At 40.5% G+C, this 20,241-nt stretch overlaps 3 protein-coding genes across 3 annotated transcripts; 1 reads left to right on the top strand and 2 right to left on the bottom strand.

Moving 5' to 3' along the window:
* Positions 1–1,149: 1,149 nt before the first annotated feature.
* On the bottom strand, positions 1,150–17,426 carry LOC140946407 (uncharacterized). Its single transcript, XM_073395559.1, has 4 exons — positions 17,369–17,426; positions 16,747–16,887; positions 15,515–16,192; positions 1,150–1,540 (listed from the first exon to the last, which is right to left on the bottom strand). Exons 1-4 carry the CDS (start codon positions 17,424–17,426, stop codon positions 1,320–1,322), a joined length of 1,098 nt encoding a protein of 365 aa, XP_073251660.1. The 3' UTR covers positions 1,150–1,319.
* On the top strand, positions 3,761–6,940 carry LOC140948221 (uncharacterized). Its single transcript, XM_073397446.1, has 3 exons — positions 3,761–3,886; positions 4,037–4,324; positions 4,503–6,940. Exons 1-3 carry the CDS (start codon positions 3,761–3,763, stop codon positions 6,879–6,881), a joined length of 2,793 nt encoding a protein of 930 aa, XP_073253547.1. The 3' UTR covers positions 6,882–6,940.
* Positions 7,292–9,091, bottom strand: LOC140935055 (uncharacterized). The gene has a single exon (XM_073384592.1). The coding sequence runs from the start codon at positions 9,089–9,091 to the stop codon at positions 7,472–7,474; it is 1,620 nt and encodes a 539-aa protein (XP_073240693.1). The 3' UTR covers positions 7,292–7,471.
* Positions 17,427–20,241: the final 2,815 nt, after the last annotated feature.

Below are 20,241 nucleotides of genomic sequence, written 5' to 3' on the forward strand. Positions count from 1 at the left end.
AAGCAAGTTTCAAGATGCTGCATAAATTTTCCGCATAAACTCACCTGTCAAATTTTGACCGATCAGAGCATAAAAATTGGACGTAGAGCGTGACCAACGCGTGACCTTGGTGAGAAAAGTCAAAAGCAACTGGCATGTCTTCCCTGCCTGTAAAAACTGGCTGAATTTTAGCTTCCGAGGTCAGTTTAAAATCAACATTTTAATTGTGCGGCACATACAAAACACAACATATTTCATATGAATTTTAAAAAAATTAACTTGAGCCTGCGATCATTTGAGAACTAGAAACTTGTCAGCCGATAACTTCAAAAAGATATTCGACCTCGATAAGTCGACACCTGCGCCCGCGATACGGTCAGGTGATACTGGTCAGCGGATACCCTGTTTTGACAGCTGTCAATTGATCACAACATTGATGTGCAATATATGTGTGCAATATCAGTCTTCCTGTGCTCCCAAACTGGCTAGAAAGTGTGAGGATTAAACACTAGTTTCCCTGTGGTGCGGACGGACGGGCGGGCGGGCGGTGTACGGTCACGTGATTACCAAATTTTCTGAGATGGGTAGATTTACTTACCCATGGTGCTCCGCAGGCGCGCTTCGCGCGCCAGAGCTCCGCTATAAACCAACCTTCACTGTGTTACTCTAAACGTTTCAGATTTTTGTTCGAAGTCTTGCTGGAACCATCTGTAAAAACGTGATTTTGCCGATACAGGAGCCCGATATGACTTGCGAAACACTTTTGAGTCAGGCCTCATGAGTTGTTTGAGGAAACCATGTTAAGAGGTGAGCAATTTTTGAATTGGCCATTTGGTTGTTTCTCTGATTTCTTAATAATCAGACACTCTTAAAATCTTACCGATCGAAAGAAAGGACCCCTTATATGCGTAGCAAAACTCCATAGTCATACCCTTTTGAGTCAGTCAAGCTGTGCTGAGCTGAGCTCCAATGAAATCATCTATTTCCCGTTTTTCCCCAGTTCTCCCTCCACTGACCATTTTATTTCTCGTTGTCTTCACTCGATCTGTAGGCTCGCGCTATCATCCTGAAAAGCTGCGCATGCCCGCAGTTTCCATTAATGCAGACTGATGGCATTCGATATCAAATTTCTAAAACAAGGACAAGAAACTAACTGTAGGTATGTAACAGGTTTTATTTGTCGTAAATCACCCTAGGAGAAAGAGTGCGATTCCGAATACAACATTTCTATTCAACCTCTTTTAATGCTTCGGTTAACATAAATACATTTTGCTTTTTATCTAATAACAACTTTTCATCAAGCCGTGCAGTGTAGCTTTCCAATTCATTTCCTCATTTGCTTATACAGGACAAATAAAATTACCACCTATTTGATTTGCCAATGGATCTGCAACCATGAAACGTTGAAACACATAAGCGCCAAGAGCACAATTCCTTGGATCTACAATGGGAGCATTTGCGTTATCTAGCTGGGAGACCTGTGTCTCGCCAGGTTTGTGCGACCACTGTCCGTTGTTATCCAGTCGATACCAATGGAAATCACCAGTACGTACCGCTGTATCTAGGAATGAATAACAGCAATCTGTCAATAACAAGGTAACTTGGGCTTTTCATTCCATAACACCTAATGATAATGTTGGTCATACTGATGATCATGATGATGATAATGATGGTGATGATGATGAGGATGATAATGATGATGATGGTGATGCTACTGCTTCTGATGATGATAATGATCGTTTCCCAAAAATTCAGTTCCCTTTTTTTGAAGCCTTAAAATAATACTAAGTACTGCGAAGATCTTTCTAAAACTATATCTCTTAGTAGTTTTATGCAGGAAAAAGCTAAAAAGCACATTCTCAGTTCTTTTGCTAAAAACTGCAAATATATCTGGATGTTTTTCCGCAAAAGCGTTCCTTGTGAGAGGAACGGCCATTGAAACGAACGCTTGTTCCTATACTGTGTGAAGATATGTTAGCCTTAAAACCTTTCCCAAAATTTAGTTCCTTCTTTGTCAGTGATGACAAAGATGCTTAAAGCCAAAAAAACCGCTTTATAGTGAATTCTGTTGTTAGGTAGTAGCTCTCCCATTACTCCCGTCAAATCCATCTTTTCCGTCTTTGACAAGAAGTTTCGGAAGCTAACATAAGTTAACGTAACGTAAGTTCCCTTCCATGTAAACTTCTAAAATTCATCGGGAAAGACGGATTTAACGGATTTAGCGGGGATATGAATGCTTAATGATATATCATATTGTAAACTACTCTTGAATACTGTAAGTAAATTCTCAGCAATATTTAATAAATATTTCTTTAATATATACTTACAGTTTTAAAGAGAAGTATATGATTAACTATTTCATTAAAAATTCATATCCCCGTCAAACCCGTCGAATCCATCTTTCCCGTCCTTGTTTGAGAAGATGTTTCCTAAGCTAATATATTACAACTGATCCACTTAACAGCACTGTAAGTGTTCTCCAATGTAAACTTCTGAAATTCAACAGGAAAGACTGATTTAACGGATTTAGCGGGGATATGAATGTTTAATGATCTATTCTATAATAAACTACTTTTGAATACTGTAAGTAAATTCTCAGCAATATTTAATAAATATTTCTTTAATATATACTTACAGTTTTAAAGAGAAGTATATGATTAACTATTTCATTAAAAATTCATATCCCCGTCAAACCCGTCGAATCCATCTTCCCCGTCCTTGTTTGAGAAGATGTTTCCTAAGCTAATATATTACAATTGGTTCACTTAACAGCACTGTAAGTGCTCTTCAATGTAAACTTATTAAAGTCAACGGGGAAGACGGATTTCACGGATATAGCGGGGATCAGATCCATCTTTCCCGTCCTTGTTTGAGAGGATGTTTGCGGCAAAAGAAATGTATTACATTTGATCAGTTTGAGCACCGTTTCAGGAAACTCGGAATAGCACAAAGTACATGACAATTGTTTACAACTCAAATCTGTTTCATTTGTTTTTCTATCAACAATAAGCAAGCCTTACAAAAGTATGAATGGTTTAATTAAGTAAATTTTCAAACAATAGTTTCCCATGTCCAATTTTGAGCACTTTTTTTCAAAATTCAGTTGTTCTCATCAGGCAAGTTTCGAGTTACGCAGAAGAATGCAGCATTACGTCACTTTGTAGTAACCATTTTGTGTTGCAATTATCACTAGTTTCTGTCCACTTGTGTTCCCTTAAAAATCTATGAACCTTGGGGACGAAAACTGTGAGAAAACTGCGAACGAAATTTCACAATTATTGCCAACGATCTTTACAACGTTAACGAGTCAAATCTGTTCCCTTTGTGTTTCTCTCAGTGTTAAGACAAAGCCGCCTATCAATAGTATGAATGTTGAAACCACCTAAGGTTTGGAACAATAATTTTCCATGCCCAATTAACAGCACTCTTTACAAAATTTAGTTGGTTTCACCAGATACGTTTCGAGTAACACAGAAGAACGCAGAAGTACGTAACTCTGAAGTAACCGTTTTGTGTTGCAATTATCGCTAGTTTCTGTCCACTTGTTCTCCCTTAAAAACCTATCAACCCTAGGGACAAAAACTGCGAGAAAACTGCGACATAAATTCCATAATAATGGCCAGGTTTGCTTTCAATAAGTTGACCATTATGGTTCAAACCGTAACAGTGTCAAAAACAGCGAGTGACATTTCTTCATATTTATTCTTATCGACTTCACAAGTCGAAGACAGCTACATAAGCAGCCGTTTAAGCCTCATTTATCGCTGCACATTTGACGAAGATGTGTCGAGCCACAGGACCGTGCAAACAGCTTAACAGCGAGGGAATAAAAGGAGCAACGTTGGGTTACATGAGTCCCGTAATCGCCGGCCAATGTAGCATTGTGAGCGCGAAATGTGTGTGGAACGTGAGCGAAAAGGAGCTTGCTAAATCGTGGAAAAACATCTGCAAAAAGCGAGATTTGTGTGACAGAGCCCTTTCAGGTTAGCTTTCATCAAATTTCATGCTAATTATTGGTTTGCCAAAAAAAATTAAAACGAATCTTGTCCATTTTCAGGTATTCCGAATGCAGCCTTTTTTTTTCAGTGCGATATCTACACACGAGAAAAAGAAGGGAAACGTACAAGAGGAAAGCGAGGAAAGCGAAGAAGAACCCGAACCAAGTCCTGTGCCAAGCACGTCTTCCGAACAATGGCTTGATGGCAGTCGAACTCGTGTGAATAAATTGCTTTGGCCATCGCTGACCTATTGGATTGCACTCACGTCACCCAATGGCGCTCCTGCAAATCCCTTGGTGGTTCATCGGACCCTGCTCGAGTGTGGAATGGGTGTCACAGCAAAACAGGTATGGGACGTATTCTTGGCAAGTTAAAGCTTCCTAATAGATACTTTTATAATTGGGCAGGTTTATTCTGTGCAACTTATGTAATACCTTACAGCTGATAGAAAGATCAGAGTCAAGCTGTTACGGGGATGAGTTACGAATTATACGACTTAGTTAGCGATGACCATTCCAAAAAAAAATTCTGTTCACTAAATTTGAGTTTTTACTTTACCAGGTGCAATTTCAAGATGGAAAAGAGTGTATTGCCATTCGAGAACTGTACAATCTACTTAAAGACCATAAAAATCCCTATGTGCAAGACCTCGTGACAGCATCATACGAGCACAATTATCGCGAGGAATTATCGAGCTTACTCGCAACATCGCAACCACAAGAATTGGAAGGCTGTGGGACAGAAAATGTTGTTCGTGTCACTATCGTTAACCCAAGTTTTCAACAGCCATTATCAAACGCGCTAGAAAAGATGGTGGAAGCTAAGCTACAAATTGACAAGTTTGGCTTTACACGCGACACGACGTTGCCGGTTTCTGAACGCGAAGAGAAACATTTATCAGATAAACTCACAATTCTCGTCAACGACATCACCATCGCAACGCAAAAGTTACAATACGCCAGCTATCGAGGCAAAGTGTACAAGAAAGATCCAAGGGCAATTTACACATACACGTACAAGTGCGAAGCAAGGAATTTCATCAACACTCTCGCCGCTAATGAGCAATTTAAATCGCGACTTATCCAATACATGAAGAGGATAATTGAACTGTTGTCAGACCCACACTGCGAACTGTTTCGTCCCCTGGTCATAAGTTACGACCTTATAGAAGTCAACGATGGGGTTTGCTGGTCCCTCAAAGATCGTGCATTCAAAGAGAATGCCATTGAAGAGCGCCAAATTGGAAAAGTATCTCCCAGGGCATTTTGCGCATATGATCCATCTAAACATGCTGATCCAAAGTACTTTCGGGAAATCCTAGCGAATAGCCTGTCTGAAAACGAAGTTTCAACATTCTGCGGTGATTTCCTAAAACTGCTAAACTACAACGGGAAGCAGCACAAAGATAAAGTACCCTGTCTCGTTGGAGATGCGAATAGCGGAAAAACAAGTTTGTTTTTTCCGATACAAGGGCTCGTACACCATGGCAACATCGCCACCGTCACGAAGCAACGGGCGTTCAATAAGGCCATGATCACCCCATTCACAGAAGTCATATTCATCGATGAGGCAGACGAGAAAACACTCGACGTCGCCGACTGGAAAATCCTAACGCAAGGAGGATATACCGCTCACGACGTTAAGTATCAGACGGCTAAAGCATTCCTTAACAAGTGCCCGATGTTAGTGACCGCGCAGCGTATGCTCGATTTCGGTCCCGCCGACCAGCCAGCAATAGATAGACGTCTGCGCACGTATCAGTTCAAGAGCCTCCCGAATCCCAAACGAAAGGCGGCAGCGTGGCTCAAAAAGCACGCCATGGAATGCGTTGTTTGGGCTGCTGAAAAGGCAAAACCATGTGACGATGCCAGCGAGGACGAAATCGATACCGAGAGCGACGATGACAACGACGTAGATGACGAGGAAGGTCTTTTGAAGGAGACGAAAAAGGAAGCACTTAGGTCGCTGTCACTTGCGAATCCACTGGCCACTGGCGAGATCAACATTGCACTTTCGACAGACGAAGAAGAGGACAATTGCGATGAAGATGGTGTAAGTAGCACCTCGATCGACCGCCTCGATTTGTTGAGGGAAGCCGCAAGCAGATCGCACCCAGAGAGTCTACGACACAGGCAAGTGCAGCACATGCTGATGGAGGAGGAGAGGAAACGAGCCGAGGAAGAGCAGAGAAAACGACAGCAGCACCTGAGGCGAAAATCCATGCTGAGGAAGAACGGAGTGAGCACCCAGAACGCAGAGTTGCTTCCGTTAGACCCGGGCGAAGAGATGCCCACTCCAATTGTTCTTGATCTCGAAGAGAATCGAAGAGCACAGAGAGAACACCTGGTACAGCAGCACCGCGAGAAGGCACGTTTAGTCTTCGCTGGTTCTTGGCTGCGTTCCGCGGAGAAGGAACTTGACGAGTGTGTAGAAAAGTACAGTCGTGCAGACGATCCATACATGCGAAGTAGCCTGATGGCGTACCAGGAGGTCCTATCCGACAAGCTGAAGTTCCACCATCAGAATCTTGGGACCTTCAACACGGAGGAAGCGGTGGCGGAACGTAGGAGAGTCTGCGTGGAGCTGGGAATACTGCGCGAAGCAGACCAGCTCATGGTAAAAAATGTGACGGAACCCTTGCCAAGACCGACGGAAGAGCAAGGTGTGGCAGAAGCCGAGGCGAGTACCGAGGACGACAGCGCCGATGAGGTATTTACCCAGGTTCCTAGCTGGCAGACGAACCACTTAGAGTTTTTGAGGACCTGTCAGGGCGAGCAGCAACTCCAGAAAGGGACGAAGAGGGCAAGAAAACAGGAAGGGCGAGTTCGTGCAAAGAGCCAGAAGGACAGTGGCTGCAGCAACAGTGAGAACACAATCCTCAAGTACTTTTCCAGCCAGAAGTAGGTCTGCGCTCAGAGTGGACGAGAACAGAACATTGTATTTTGCATTATTGCCCTTTATTCGTAGGTCCTTCAGTTTAACTCGAGTTTAGCCTATCGTCAGTTAGGTGTCCTACGTGCTCATGATCAACTGCCTGTGCAAGATGATTCATTTGTTCATGATCAAGTCCAAATAAAAATTGTTTGTGCTTAAGCATGTGTTGTTTTACGATCACTACTAGCTTTCAAGTGTCGCCCGCCAAAAGAACGCATTTTTGTCCCGTTTTATAACTTTCAAACTATTACACTTAGAATTCCGGTTAAAACATCGTAGTCTTGGTCCATTGCGTTTGTCCAGTCGAGGAAAACTTCCGAGGGGGGCCCTCTTAAGTTTTGTGTTATGACCTAACTACAGTTTAGTGTTCTGGTGCCCTTCGCAGAATTTTGTTTTGCTCACAATGTAAAGTTCTAGGATAACTTAGAAAGTGATCCAAATCTTCGCACTGCACGGCTCAGCAGGGAGTTGGCTGTCCTTCCCTCTTGAAACGAAATTCGGGATCCCTGAGAATCGCTTTCCATTGACCGTAACCGTGTCGCTCGATGCCTGCTTTTAGATTAATTGTCTTCTTCAGGGGTGAACATCACACTCTTTTTTCTGGCCGGGAAGTCTGTCGCTATAAACGCATTTTCCCGCTTTAGTCTCGGGACACCTGAAAGACGCTCGGGTGGTGTTTCTGCGATCGTTTCTCCCTCGTCGTTAGAGGAAGTATCGGTTTTGCTACCGTTTTGATCTTCAGAAGACGCAGAATTGCCAGAAAGCCTCGAGCGCACGTCTATTTCTAGCTCTGATCCCTTTTTCCCGTGCAATCGTTCCAAATATTCATGTGCTTTGCTCGCCACCTCGCGCGATCGCTGCTTCTGATAGTGAACCCTTGCAACAACGGAGCTGTGTTTCTGGTCCTCGGAGATTGTGCTCTGCGCGCTGCTGCTCAGCTGCCTGCAACTCGCAGTCTCCACAATCTGTCGATAGCGAGTCGGGTGAACGTATTTGCCTGTTGCATCGAAGACCAGTTTACTCATTAGCTCTCCCAGCTTGTTGTGCTGCCCTCCATTTCTTGTTACCAATACAAAGTCGCAGGTCGGTCTGAGTAGGGGGCGAATGTGGTCGATGTAGCCATCCAACACTTGCATGCTCGTATCAGTCAGGTAAAGAGAATCGAAGCCAAATTTTCCAGCCGTTTTGAACATTTTCTGGTCTATAAATCCACCGTTAGTCCTGGCTTTGTTTACCATTTCCACCGTTAAGTACTGATATGTCATGGGGCGCGAGCCCTTGACCTTAATAAATAAATAGACGGCCAAAAATTTGGTAGCAAAAGATAAATCTATTGGCAAAACAGCACCTGGTTTCTCCTTGCATGATTTCAGTACGCTCTCGTAGCGCGGCAAGTAGCACCCCACGACTTCCAACAGTTCTTCTAGTGTGGCCCAGTGCCCCTTGGCTTCTAAGGCATCGATGTCGAGCTCACTCGTCCACTGCAAGCGCATCATTTTGGAAACGGTTTTGCGCACCTTTTTCAAGTAAATTTCTGTTGTAGCCAGCCCTCTCAATACTGATTCCGATGCTCCATTCACTTTTCGATAATCCACCAATTCTACAATGGCATCCAAGTAGCCTATGCGTCCCGCGTGTCCCAGATTCCAATCATCCTGCATCGTATCAACAAACTTGAAAAGGAGATTCGGTGAACATAAACTAAAGTCCACAATGTCAAATGTGAGCTCCTCTTCGTCTTCGCAACAAAATTTGAGAAACTTTAAGCACTTGCTCACGATCTGTTGTGCTTGTCGATCACTTTTACAGCCCCCACCACTGTCAGTTAGCCATGAAAAAAAGGTCTTGGCAATTTTGTTTATAGGATCAAAAGAGGCAATTGCCCTGCTTTTACGCGGTGTAATCTTCTGATCATTAGCTTCGCAGTTGTTGTTTTGAGCGACATGAAGCGAATCGATTTGAGCACTGTCTGGCTTCTCGTCGAAGTAATAGTACCAACTTTGTTTGTTCTTTACGTGTTTTCTACAGCCTCTTTGCGTAGTGAATCCATCGTGGTTACAAATTTGCCCTGGGCAGTGAAAAAGACCATCACAGTCATCCTCTTCTAAGTGAAGTCTCTTTGGTTTAGGCGATGCATTTGCTAACGTTGACCAGTCGACATCCTTGCCTCGTTTGTTCATCTTAAGCATAAGCTTGAAATCGATATCTTTCTAAAGTATGCATGCACTTATACTAGCAAAAGGGTCCCCAAGAGATCATCTTATTCGCCAATAAGATATTTGTTAGCCCATCTCTGCCCACACTTGGTCATTCTTGCCCCTTGTCCCCTTTGTTTCCTTGTCGGTATTTGGTACACAATTAACCAAAAGAAACAAAGACACAAGCCTGAACTTGCGCGGGCAAGCCCGAACGAGATTAAGCATGTAACGGGCAAGTCTCGTACTTAACTTGATTGTTGAAGGATACATGTTTTGTCAAATTTGTATAGCGGAGGTGATGGACAGTAGATTCAGATAGCCTACGATAAATAAGAACTATTGTTCCCTATTCCTTTTTACACTTTGCACAAGATGGAACGCTAGTTCCTTTCTCACAAATTCGTAACCTGTTCCCATTTATAAGCGGAACATAACACTCTTCTTGAGGATCAAAAAACCACCTCGATTAGGAACAATTCCGTTCCTGTTGGGCATGAATAGGAACAATTTGAACCGAAAGGGAACAAGGCGTTCCGAAAAGCAGTGGATATGCCAGTAGATAGGAACAATTTGTTCCTTACTGTGTAGAGCGAGAAATTAGATTGGGAACATTTGTTCCCCAATCACTTCGAAAGGAACATGAAGGGAAATCACGCGCGGAACACTGCGTTTTTGAAAAAGAGATGTTTCCTCGTGTCGCGTCACTTAAGATCAAACTCTGAAAGTTTCCTCATGTAAAAAACGGCCTGACAATACCGAGGACAAAAATGCAATTGAAAATTACGGTGTTTTATCCTTAAATGTTGCTATCGTTACTTTTGGGGAATGTATATGATGAATATAACAATAAACCCACAATATCGGCATATCAAATTGAACATCACAACGAGTCTTAGAGGACACAAACAAAGAAAATAAATGGACATGCTTTTTGATTTTTGTTATTTATGTCGTCTAAGACTCGCTGTCAAGCTAAATTCCGAAAGTGGTCTATTGCACTATCAGTCATTAGCATTTCTAATCATTCAAAATATTAATCCATTTGTGATCAGCTCAAATCCCCCGGCTAATTCTTCATAACCAGCTTGCGTTTACCAAATCTGAAAGCGATGGCGAATGCGATAAAGTAACAACAACAACAACAATAAAAACAAATCAATAGTGCATGATAACTAAAGAAATGGGCGCAGTAACCGAGAGCCCTGGGGACGACGTCTCGTTAACTGTAAGAAGTTTTGTTGACAAGACTCTTTGTTTTTATTGATGCTGTTGAATTTACAATCGGCTAAATGTTTTTTGTCGTTTGTTTCTTATCTTTTTATTAAGGACATGCGAAAGCGATATTTTTTTTTTTGATGCAGCTGTCATCGGCTCATGCAAAAAACTTTCGGTTATCTAACTGTTCCTATCACACATTGGGAAACTTAAGATCGACGAGTTTTTGGGGCGACTACGACTACAACCGGACGTGACGTAATGATTTGTAAGACATTGCGCATGCTCTTGCTCTCTACCTTGCCGTCGTGGTCGACTGGTCTGTTTGTGTTTGCGTTGTGGAAAAACGTGAGTATTTAACTTTCATTCCAATCAGAATCAACTAGAAATTTGCAGATGATCGTTCTTTAATTGTCCTGGTTTTCTTTGAGTCACATTTGAAGCTTAATTTCCAGATATATATATATATATATATATATATATATATATATATATATATATATATATATATATATATATATATATATATATATATATATATATATATATATATATATATAACAGTCATTTCAGTTGTGATGCGCGCGCGTTACCTTCGTAATTCAGCAATTTAAAAGTTCTGTACGTTAACGGCTAGTTAGTCACCCTGAAAAAGGTCACTGAATGTGATCGAAATATAGGTGGATTGAAAGGAAACCGTTTTCTGTCTTCATTTGTGATTAAGATATATATATATATATATATATATACACCCGTTTTCAAAAAGGTTTTCATACAGAGAGATATATAGATAGATATATACTTTTGTTCCTTTGCACGTGCGCCAGTGTGCATTTTTCACTTGTTATTGTCCAACTTGTGAAAAACTCGGTTCAACGATAAATTTTTTCGTCGTCGGGTTTTTTTGTTCCAGCTTGACATGTCGTTTTGAGTTTTTTTTTAGAAAAATACATGCGCCCTACGATACAAATTTGCAATGATGAATTATATAGCTGATTTTGGGAATGAGGAAAATATCCCACGAAGCAGCCGATCCGCGAGTTATACGGCGTCACCGAATTGGTAGGCCAAATGCCATGGCACCTGTAGCAAGTGCAATTTGTGGCCGAGAGTGTATTCTGTCTTCAATGAGACGTTGCCTTACAGGCCGTGATTTTACACGAAAAAAAGGTGAGACATTAAGATATATGACCAGCTCATCATGGTTATGATAAAGTCTGCTTCTATGAACCTCGTCAACGTCTTAATCCGTTTTAATCAACTGCTACAATATTGTTGCTCCTTCCCACATATCCAATATGGACATCCACGGTCACATCTTCCTTCTCAGCGGTTTGGAAAACACATTTTTTTTTCATTTCATCTGCGTTTTTCCCCTTATCCTGTAACGACAACAATTATATAACCTACAAGTGACCCAATTCGTCATTTTTTAATTTTCAAGAGAATGCAAATCAAGAGAATTGCAGACAATATTCGTCCATTATTTTTTCAATTGACAAATTGGAACAAAGAACCTGACGAACAAAAAATTTATGGTTGAACCGAGTTTTTCACAAGTTGGACAATAACAAGTGAAAAAATGCACACGGGCGCACGTGCAAGAGAACAAAAGTATATATATCTATCTATATATCTCTCTGTATGAAAACCTTTCTGAAAACGGGTTTTATATATATATATATATATATATATACATATACATATATAATAAAACAATTATTCCACGAGTGCGCGTTGGATATGAGATGATAGATTGGCTATAATCATGTCATGTTCCAATTTGAAATGTCGTTTTCATTTTTTTTTTTTTTAGAAAAATACATGCCCCCCTGCGATACAAACTTGCAATGGCGAATTATATAGCTGATTTTGGGAATGAGGAAAACATCCCGCGAAGCAGCCGATCCGCGAGTTATTCGGCGTCACCAAATTGGTAGGCCAAATGCTATGGCATCTGTAGCAAGTGACGAAGCATTTTTATTGATGGAGTGTATTAAAAAATGCCCTGTCCAGGGGCGTGCTTAAGAGAAACTGTAAACTAACTTGAAAGCATTTGTGGCCGAGAGTTTATTCTGTCTTCAATAAGACGTTGCCTTACAGGCCGCGATTTTACGCGAAAAAAGGTGAGACATTAATATATATGACCCGCTCATCATGGTTATGATAAAATCTACTTCTATGTACCTAGTCAACGTCTTGGTCTGTTTTAATCAACTGGTATAATATATTGTTGCTCCTTTCCACATATCCAATATGGATATCCACCGTCACATCTTCCTTCTCAGCGGTTTGGAAAACACTTTTTTTTTTTCATTTCATCTGCGTTTTTCCCCTTATTCTGTAACGACAACAATGATATGACCTACAAGTGACCGAATTCCTCATTCTTTAGTTTTCAAGAGAATGCAAATCAAGAGAATTGCAGGCAATATTCGTGCATTATTTTTTTTTTATTGACAAATTGCAACAAAGAACCTGACGAAAAGAAAAATTATTGTTGAACCAAGTTTTTCCACAAGTTAGACAATAACAAGTGTAAATGCACACGGGCGCACGTGCAAGAAAACAAAAGTATATATCTATCTATATATCTCTCTATATGAAAACCTTTTTGAAAACGGGTGTATATATATATATATATATATATATACTGTAGTTGAGTTTTGTGGTCGATGGATTGTTGACAACTCCCGTTTATTCGCCTAGAAGAAGCTGTTTCGTGAGCTCAGCATTTCCTAACAAGAAAAAAATTCGCTCACAAACGAAGTTTATTTAAGACAAACAAATTTGAAAGCAAATGTTTGCAGAACTTCTACGTTTCAAGCAAATAGGAGAATGAATGCTACATGAAGACGACGTCTTACCTCGAGCAACCGAATCGCCATTTTTGTCAGCATTTCATGCGAAGAACGACACAACAAACCTTTTCGGCTGTAAACTTGGCGAGTCAACAGAAAACAACAAAGCTCTTCTTGTCTTCTCAGGTAAGGAAACAATTCAAACTTTTCGCGGTTCCATTTAAGTCATTACGCTATTATTTGCGAAGTGATAAGCTTGTGAATTGCCATGTTTGAAAATTTTACAAAGATCCTTTTTTTAAACTTTGGCGTGTCTAGCTCACCTGATCTGTCAATCAAAGCGTACTTTTTAATGGTTTCTTCTCTGAAACAAGTGAAAACGAGTGTATATTTAACAAATAGATTACATGTTGCCGTGCGTCTGTTCAGTAATAGATCACAGATGACGTCAAAATGTCGTAAAAACAAAGAAGTGGCACACGAGCCGCAGGCGAGTGTGTCACTGTTGTTTTTACCACATTTTGACGTCCTCTGTGATCTGATCTTAGTTTGATTGACGGGTGAAAATTCATGCGTGAACACGAAGCCGTAAACAGTGGATGCGCAAAAGTTAGATCTTTACAGTATCTTCAAACATGGCAAATGATAGTTTTAATCCTTTTGTATCGAGTTTTGTAAGCTTTAGCATTAACGGTTTAAAAGAAAACGCCGAAAATTTAAATTACTACCCAATTCTGAGAAGAAAAGTATCTAGAGCTTTATTTGTTTCTGTCAACTCACCGTGAATGAGAAAGTTTTCTTCGTCGCTTCTTGCAAATGCTGTCAACAGCGGCTGCGATCAAGGTAAGCGCTGTTTATCTCCAAAGTTCTTTGCCTTGTTAACTTGCTGGCACGTACAATTTTCGAAAATATTTGCCTTCCTCTCTTCTCCATAAATTAACCTCTATTTATAGGCAAAATTGGTCTTGCGAGAAAATCCCGAAATCACAAAACAGTGACAAAGCGACCTCGTTTTCCTCTGTAGTGGTAAACATAGCTTCGAGGGTACAAAAAGTCAGCTAAAGTAAACCACTTCACAATAAATCACGCTGTTTAAACACCATGAATTCTTTTCTTGCCTTCAAAGTCATCAGCACTTGGATATTCGTGTATTTTCAAACAGGTTTTACTTTGACACTTTGGCAAAACACCCAGTTCACGACAGCGATTTTGCTCGGCTTTATATTCACCGCCTAGCGCGGTGAATATAACGTCATAGTCCGAGATAGCTAACCAATCAGATTGCTTGAATTACCAAGATCACTGAGTGTGTATATACTAAATATATATATATATATATATATATATTGCATGCAAGTATTTCCTAAAATAACGAGAAACTCTTCATCCGATAAGATGTTGTCTGCATATATCAACTAAGCATTAATTCTCTCAATTCTTTATGTGAAGCCACATTTTTCTCTTCAGTAGTGTTCTAAAGCGACTTCCTTCTAAGTTCGCTGCGATCTTAATGTTCGAATTTTGGCGGGAAGCGACGGTTGCTTTAGTTCCAGGCTTGCTCTGCCAGTCCGGTCGCCGTCGCTTTAAAAACGTCTCTAGCTTAAGTTCCCTAATGACGGTGTTCACTGTAATGTGGTTGTGTTTTAAGTCTTAGTGAAAAGAAGTAATTGAAGTTTACTCGGTGTTTAGTTGTTTTTGTAATTGGTCTTGTACAGACGGCATGATTCGTGTAGTGTAAGGTATCGCCTAATCATGGTTCTCTTTAATTGACTTATATGATTGAATATATAACTTAAAAAGGAACTATACAATATAAAGAGGTTTTTTTTAAATCCTTTGCGGGCAAAAATTTGAAGGGTGTCAGAGTTTCTCTCAGAAACAGTTCTCTTTAGCATAATGGTGTAGTGCAATACCATTTTCTAGGGAACTTTTGTCTTTAGGCTGTACCCAAGTTACAAAATAGCGGAAATTGCAAGTGGTGGTGAAGTAATGGTGGGGGAGGGGGGGGGGGGTACAACGAGAGTGCTATCCATGTTTTTTATTATTATTATTTCTTTTTTGTTTTGTTTTGTTTTTTGTTTGTTTGTTTATTTCTTTTTTTTTTTCTGGAACTAGACTTTACGTCATTGAGTAAATCAAATTATACTTAGATGTTGAAAATGCTGAGTATCCTGTTCTGTGTTATTTTGGCCAATGTACCATGAGCAGTTTTAAAGTGAAGGAGTGGGTTTTACGACGCAACAACAACAAGCTAGCGAGAAAGGACGGTCAAATGAGGATACCAGAGCAAGAATGGCAGGGCAAGAATATTTTCGTTTGGGAGGTACGGCCCGTGGATCTCATTTTTTTTGGAGCATTCTTTTTTGTTTTTGTTTTCTTTTTCACTTACCTGGTTTGACAACTAGTGCTACCAGGTGGCGCCACGCGTGAGCTGGAGCTCCAGGTACTGGTGCAAGTGCTGCTGGATGCGGGTGGAGCTGAGTCAAGCCATCACGTTGCGCAGCTGCTATGAGATTTGCACCGGTGTGAGGATTGGCTATTAGCGCACCCCCACCATTTCTTGTATATATCTGTCCACTACCAAATCCAGGCTGGGCAAAGGTATCGGTTGCACGGCGAGTCGCGTAGTTATAGCAGTTATTGCACCTTTGTCTCCTGTAGGCAGGTACAAGTGCATTCCATACAGCAGGTTGATAGGGCGGTGCATAACGCTTTCCTCGTACTCGGAAAATCGGTGGTTCCTTAAAATCGAGTACTCCTGCGTTTATAGCATCTTCTATGTCATCTAGATCACCTTCCTTGAGCATTCCTTGAGGCATGGTTTTAAGTATAGCCATTTGTAGCTCAGTACTTTTTGATCCAAGGACTAGTACCTTTCCTGAATCTAGGGCCGCATCTTCAATCAACATTCCTCTGTAGCCAAGTGTAGCAGGCATCTGTGAAGGATGGCCAAGGGTTCCCGCTTTTAGGGAATCGACCAAGAGGTCCGTAAGCTCTTGATTACGTTCGACTTTCCACTGCGGATTAGGTATGCCGGAAAAGAACGACACTACCACAGTAAACGTTTCTGTAATGGAACATGAAATAAGTAACAGAAAAAGACAACAACGTTTAAATAACGTAGGCATAATATTGTTGCTTTTATGTTCGCCTTCACAGTGGATTCTACAATAAATAATTTATGCTAACGCTTCACTGAATAAGAAGACATGGCGTGGCAAGACAAGACGTGACATTGCGTTAGTGAATCAGATTAAACGTTTCGTGTGTTGCATTTACATTGCCAACACTTGAGAGGTCGCGCAAACCGTGTGTTGGGTATCGTGTCAATATGATTGTTATTATTGTTCTGACGGTTCTGATACCTGGACGTTTCCCAAATTTTCACTACTAAAAACTTGGAATATTTGAAACTTTGATTTCAGTTGTTGGCATGGAAAAGAGTGGTCAACCAACGAGGCTTGATTTGTTGACGGGGAACATCAGAAGCCCCTTCTTGTCTCCGCTGTGCGACAAACGCAGGCTGCAGACGTGCAGACTGGCAGGTAAACGAGGAAAACGTTGTTGTTTAAGGGTAGGGAATCTGTTAGAGCATTCTGCAACAATGTTTACTTCGTTCACCTTCCAGTCTGTAGTCTGCGTTTGTCGCACGCCGCCTTAGCTCGAAGCGAGCGAATTCCATGAACGGAGTTTCACGACGGATCGTAAAGGTTCTAATTACACCAATAATGATACACTTCCCAGCGGTTGTTTCAAATGTACCTAGAAAGTAGAATGATCTATGTAAAATTACTTCAGAGAAAATAAAATTTTTTATAGCAGAAATACCGATCGTTTTTACAAGACAACATGCTAACTGTAAATCTAAAAATGCAATTTACCTAGTGACTTGCGATAAGTGTAAGGTTCAGTATGTTGGTTCTACTTCCAATGAATTCAAGGTCAGATTGCGCAACCACAAGTCGGCTTAGTCTTCCAAGAAGACCACTTGTGAGGTTGCTGTTCATTTCAGCAAAGAGAAACATCTATTAGCTGTGGTCACACTACAGACTTTTTACCTAGGTAAACTCTACTTGTTGACAGTTTACCCAGGGAAAATTTGATTTTTTAAGCGAGACCGATTTTTCCCTAGGTAACTTTCCTCGGGGAAATTTTATCGTCTGGGGCTTGGATATGTCTCGAGAACAATAGACTTTCCCTTGACAGCTACCCCAAAGCGATAGCTTAGGAACACAAGAAATACCGAGGTTGCTAGCCAATATACGCTCATCGGCCAAGGTCTTGATGACAGAACCAGACATAGCTCACGCGGTGAAAGTAATTTTGGGGGCACGAATCGTCTACGTCTTCACCTGTTTCACCTTGCACGTTGAATTAGCGTAAGAAACAACAGCAAAATAAAAGAAAAAAACGTCTCTTTGATCCCCTGGATCCTGCGCATATTGCTTTCTTGAATTTAAGCTCCAAAAAAATTCAACTATGCGTGAAAACCTTGGGAGCCGATGTCAGTAGTGTGACCTTCTCAGAATTTTTTACCTAGGTAAAACAAAACCCGAGATGAATTTACCTCGGGAGATTTTTGATGAATTTGCCCTAGGTAAATCGGTTTTACCCAGGTAAAAGTCCGTAGTGTGACCACAGCTACTATCTGACCCTTCTGAATTCACTGTTATTGAGCAGATCCATAATATTGATGATAAATACCACGTCGAAAAACGTCTCCTTACTAGAGAAGCATTTTGATAGGCCCAATTATGCAGTTTATCCGTTCAACTTCATGGCCTGACCAAAAGATCGGAATTTAGTTCAAAAATAGAATTGAGTATAACTGACACATCTCACCTTTTGAATTACATTTGCTTTTTTATCACTTCTTAATCATTTTTTCTAATTGCAAGTTGCCGATGCACTCAGGGGCTCCTTTCGGGAATTCTGTTATTTTTCCATAGATTTTCCTTTCATAGGTCTCTTTTGTTTGTACCTTATTACTTTTTGTTTAAGGTGTGTGCTCTAGGATTGTGTAATGTTAATCCCGTTGATTCAATCCAGAGGCCCCGAATTGACTGGACGAAAATTAGCTTAGAGGCACTACCCAGCTCTTGGTAGCAACGCGACATCATTATAGAATTTCTGCGCTCGTTTCTCAGATGCCGTTTTGTTGAAAAACAATGGAGATGTCCCGATATATGTCAGGTGATTTTCCAGGCTACATAATCCCGTGGTTTTGCAACTAGTTGTAGCTGTATTCTAGTCAGAAAAATAAACACACCGAGGACATGAGAGAACTAAGGAAACTAACTTACCAAATTCCCCATTAATGAAGCAGATTTGCAGTAAAACAACCCCGATGAAGGTTAGATAGGCGAGCATCTCTGGAAAAGTCTGCAAATCAAAATTCAGAGACAATCAGTACGTGATCAAATATGACTAAAAAAAAAAACAAAAACAAAAACAAAATTAATTAGTTAATTAGTTAATTTAATAGTTGTAGTCAAATGTCGTCTTGAAAAATGGCCTATTGCTTAGTTGGACGAGAACTGTCTCTTTCATGCTGAAACTAGGTACACTGATAGTAAATCAGGCTAGATACCCTTTTTTTAATTATCTTATTATTTTTATATCCAATTTAGGTTAAACAAGAAAGGTTTGGTTTTCTTCAATCAGAATCAGAGGCCTCTTACTTTGACTGCGAATTGGAGAACATAAAAGATAGGACACATGAACAAAAAAAATAAAATAAAATAATAATAATAATAATAATAAAGGTAACAATGATAAAATAAACCTTAGATAAGGTTCAAGCTAAGCCTGCGAAAATTCGCGCGGAGGAATGTCTGCGACTCAGCGACAGAAATTCCATACTGATGACGTAAAATCTGTCCAGAATCCGGTCAAAAGCGCTGATTGGTCGAAGGAGTAGTTACATTGTTTTAGCTATGGTTTACAAATGAGAGACAAAAGGTCAAATGTATACGCGAAGAATCTCTAACAAAACAGTCAATATTTGTGGAATATAGTCTTCTCTAGAAGAAGTATTTGAGTGTTGCTGGAGCTCGTTAGGAGATGAATACAACACTTTACCAAAACCGACCAGAAGACACATAAAACTGGACAAATTTATATTTGGAACCCCATGAATACCGGATTTATTTTGTCAACATTTGCGTCATCAGTATGGAATTTCTGCCACTGAGTCGCAGACGTTCCTCCGCGCGAAACGTCCCCAGCGGCGAAGAGCGAGGAGAAACTGGTGGTTTCGCAGGCTAGTTCAAGTTCCAAAATATAAGAAAATGACGACCAAAATGACCACCGTTTCTTTGCCTTAATAATATCTGAAGGCTTTTATGACAGAACTGTATTAACTGGATTTAGACAACTGCTTACCTTTGATTTGATTTTTCAACGCTCCTTGACACCTAGTGGTCTTGACACTGCGGAAGGCAGTCTTCAAATGACTCGCTTCAGTTTAAGTGCAATTTATTAAGCCAGTTTAATTATGTCAGTACCACTACGTAAGGTTTCAATGATTCAGTCACGGAAGTGGAAAGACCTATATATATATATATTTTTTTTTTTTAATTGGATAAAGAATCAGAAAGCCAATAACTTGGTCAGGTATGCACTATTGACTTCTCAGTTAATTAAAAAAATCTTGCTTATTAAAATGTAAGTAAATAACGTAAGAAACGAAGACTGAAGAAAATATCGCCATACAAATGGAAACTGAGTTTAAACTTTTTAACATCTTTACCTATCCAAAACAATTAAACCAATCGGGAATTAATCAGACAAGTGCGGGTGTTAAGGGGGCTGGTGGCGGTGGTGGTGGTGTTGTTCGGGGGGTTGAGGCAGTGGTGCTTTGAATGGGAAGCTCTTCATAATTTTTGAATAGAGTCCACATTTCAATTGTAAATTCCGGCTTATTAGATAATATCCATGATCCATTTGACTTGGGCAAGGATCCAGATAATGGGGTGTTCGGGGGGTTGAGGCGGTGGTGCTTTGAATGGGAAGCTCTTCATATTTTTGAATAGAGTCCACATTTCAATTGTAAATTCCGGCTTATTAGATAATATCCATGATGAACGGGCTACCCTGATTAAATAAAGTGACTTA

The sequence above is a fragment of the Porites lutea genome, chromosome 1, assembly GCF_958299795.1.
Source record: "Porites lutea chromosome 1, jaPorLute2.1, whole genome shotgun sequence".
Classification (NCBI taxonomy): Eukaryota; Metazoa; Cnidaria; class Anthozoa; order Scleractinia; family Poritidae; genus Porites; species Porites lutea.

Bases quoted from the DNA above. Each gene is read 5' to 3' on its own strand.
- LOC140948221 (XM_073397446.1), top strand. From the start codon at position 3,761: ATGTGTCGAGCCACAGGACCGTGCAAACAGCTTAACAGCGAGGGAATA. The intron at 3,887-4,036 runs GTGAGCGAAAAG...GTCCATTTTCAG, and splicing joins GCGCGAAATGTGTGTGGAAC to GTATTCCGAATGCAGCCTTT. The intron at 4,325-4,502 runs GTATGGGACGTA...TTCCAAAAAAAA, and splicing joins TGGGTGTCACAGCAAAACAG to ATTCTGTTCACTAAATTTGA.
- LOC140946407 (XM_073395559.1), bottom strand. From the start codon at position 17,426: ATGTCTGGTTCTGTCATCAAGACCTTGGCCGATGAGCGTATATTGGCT. The intron at 16,888-17,368 runs GTATTTCTTGTG...TCTACTTTCTAG, and splicing joins TATATTGGCTAGCAACCTCG to GTACATTTGAAACAACCGCT. The intron at 16,193-16,746 runs GTGAACGAAGTA...GTTCCATTACAG, and splicing joins CGCAGACTACAGACTGGAAG to AAACGTTTACTGTGGTAGTG.
- LOC140935055 (XM_073384592.1), bottom strand. From the start codon at position 9,091: ATGAACAAACGAGGCAAGGATGTCGACTGGTCAACGTTAGCAAATGCA.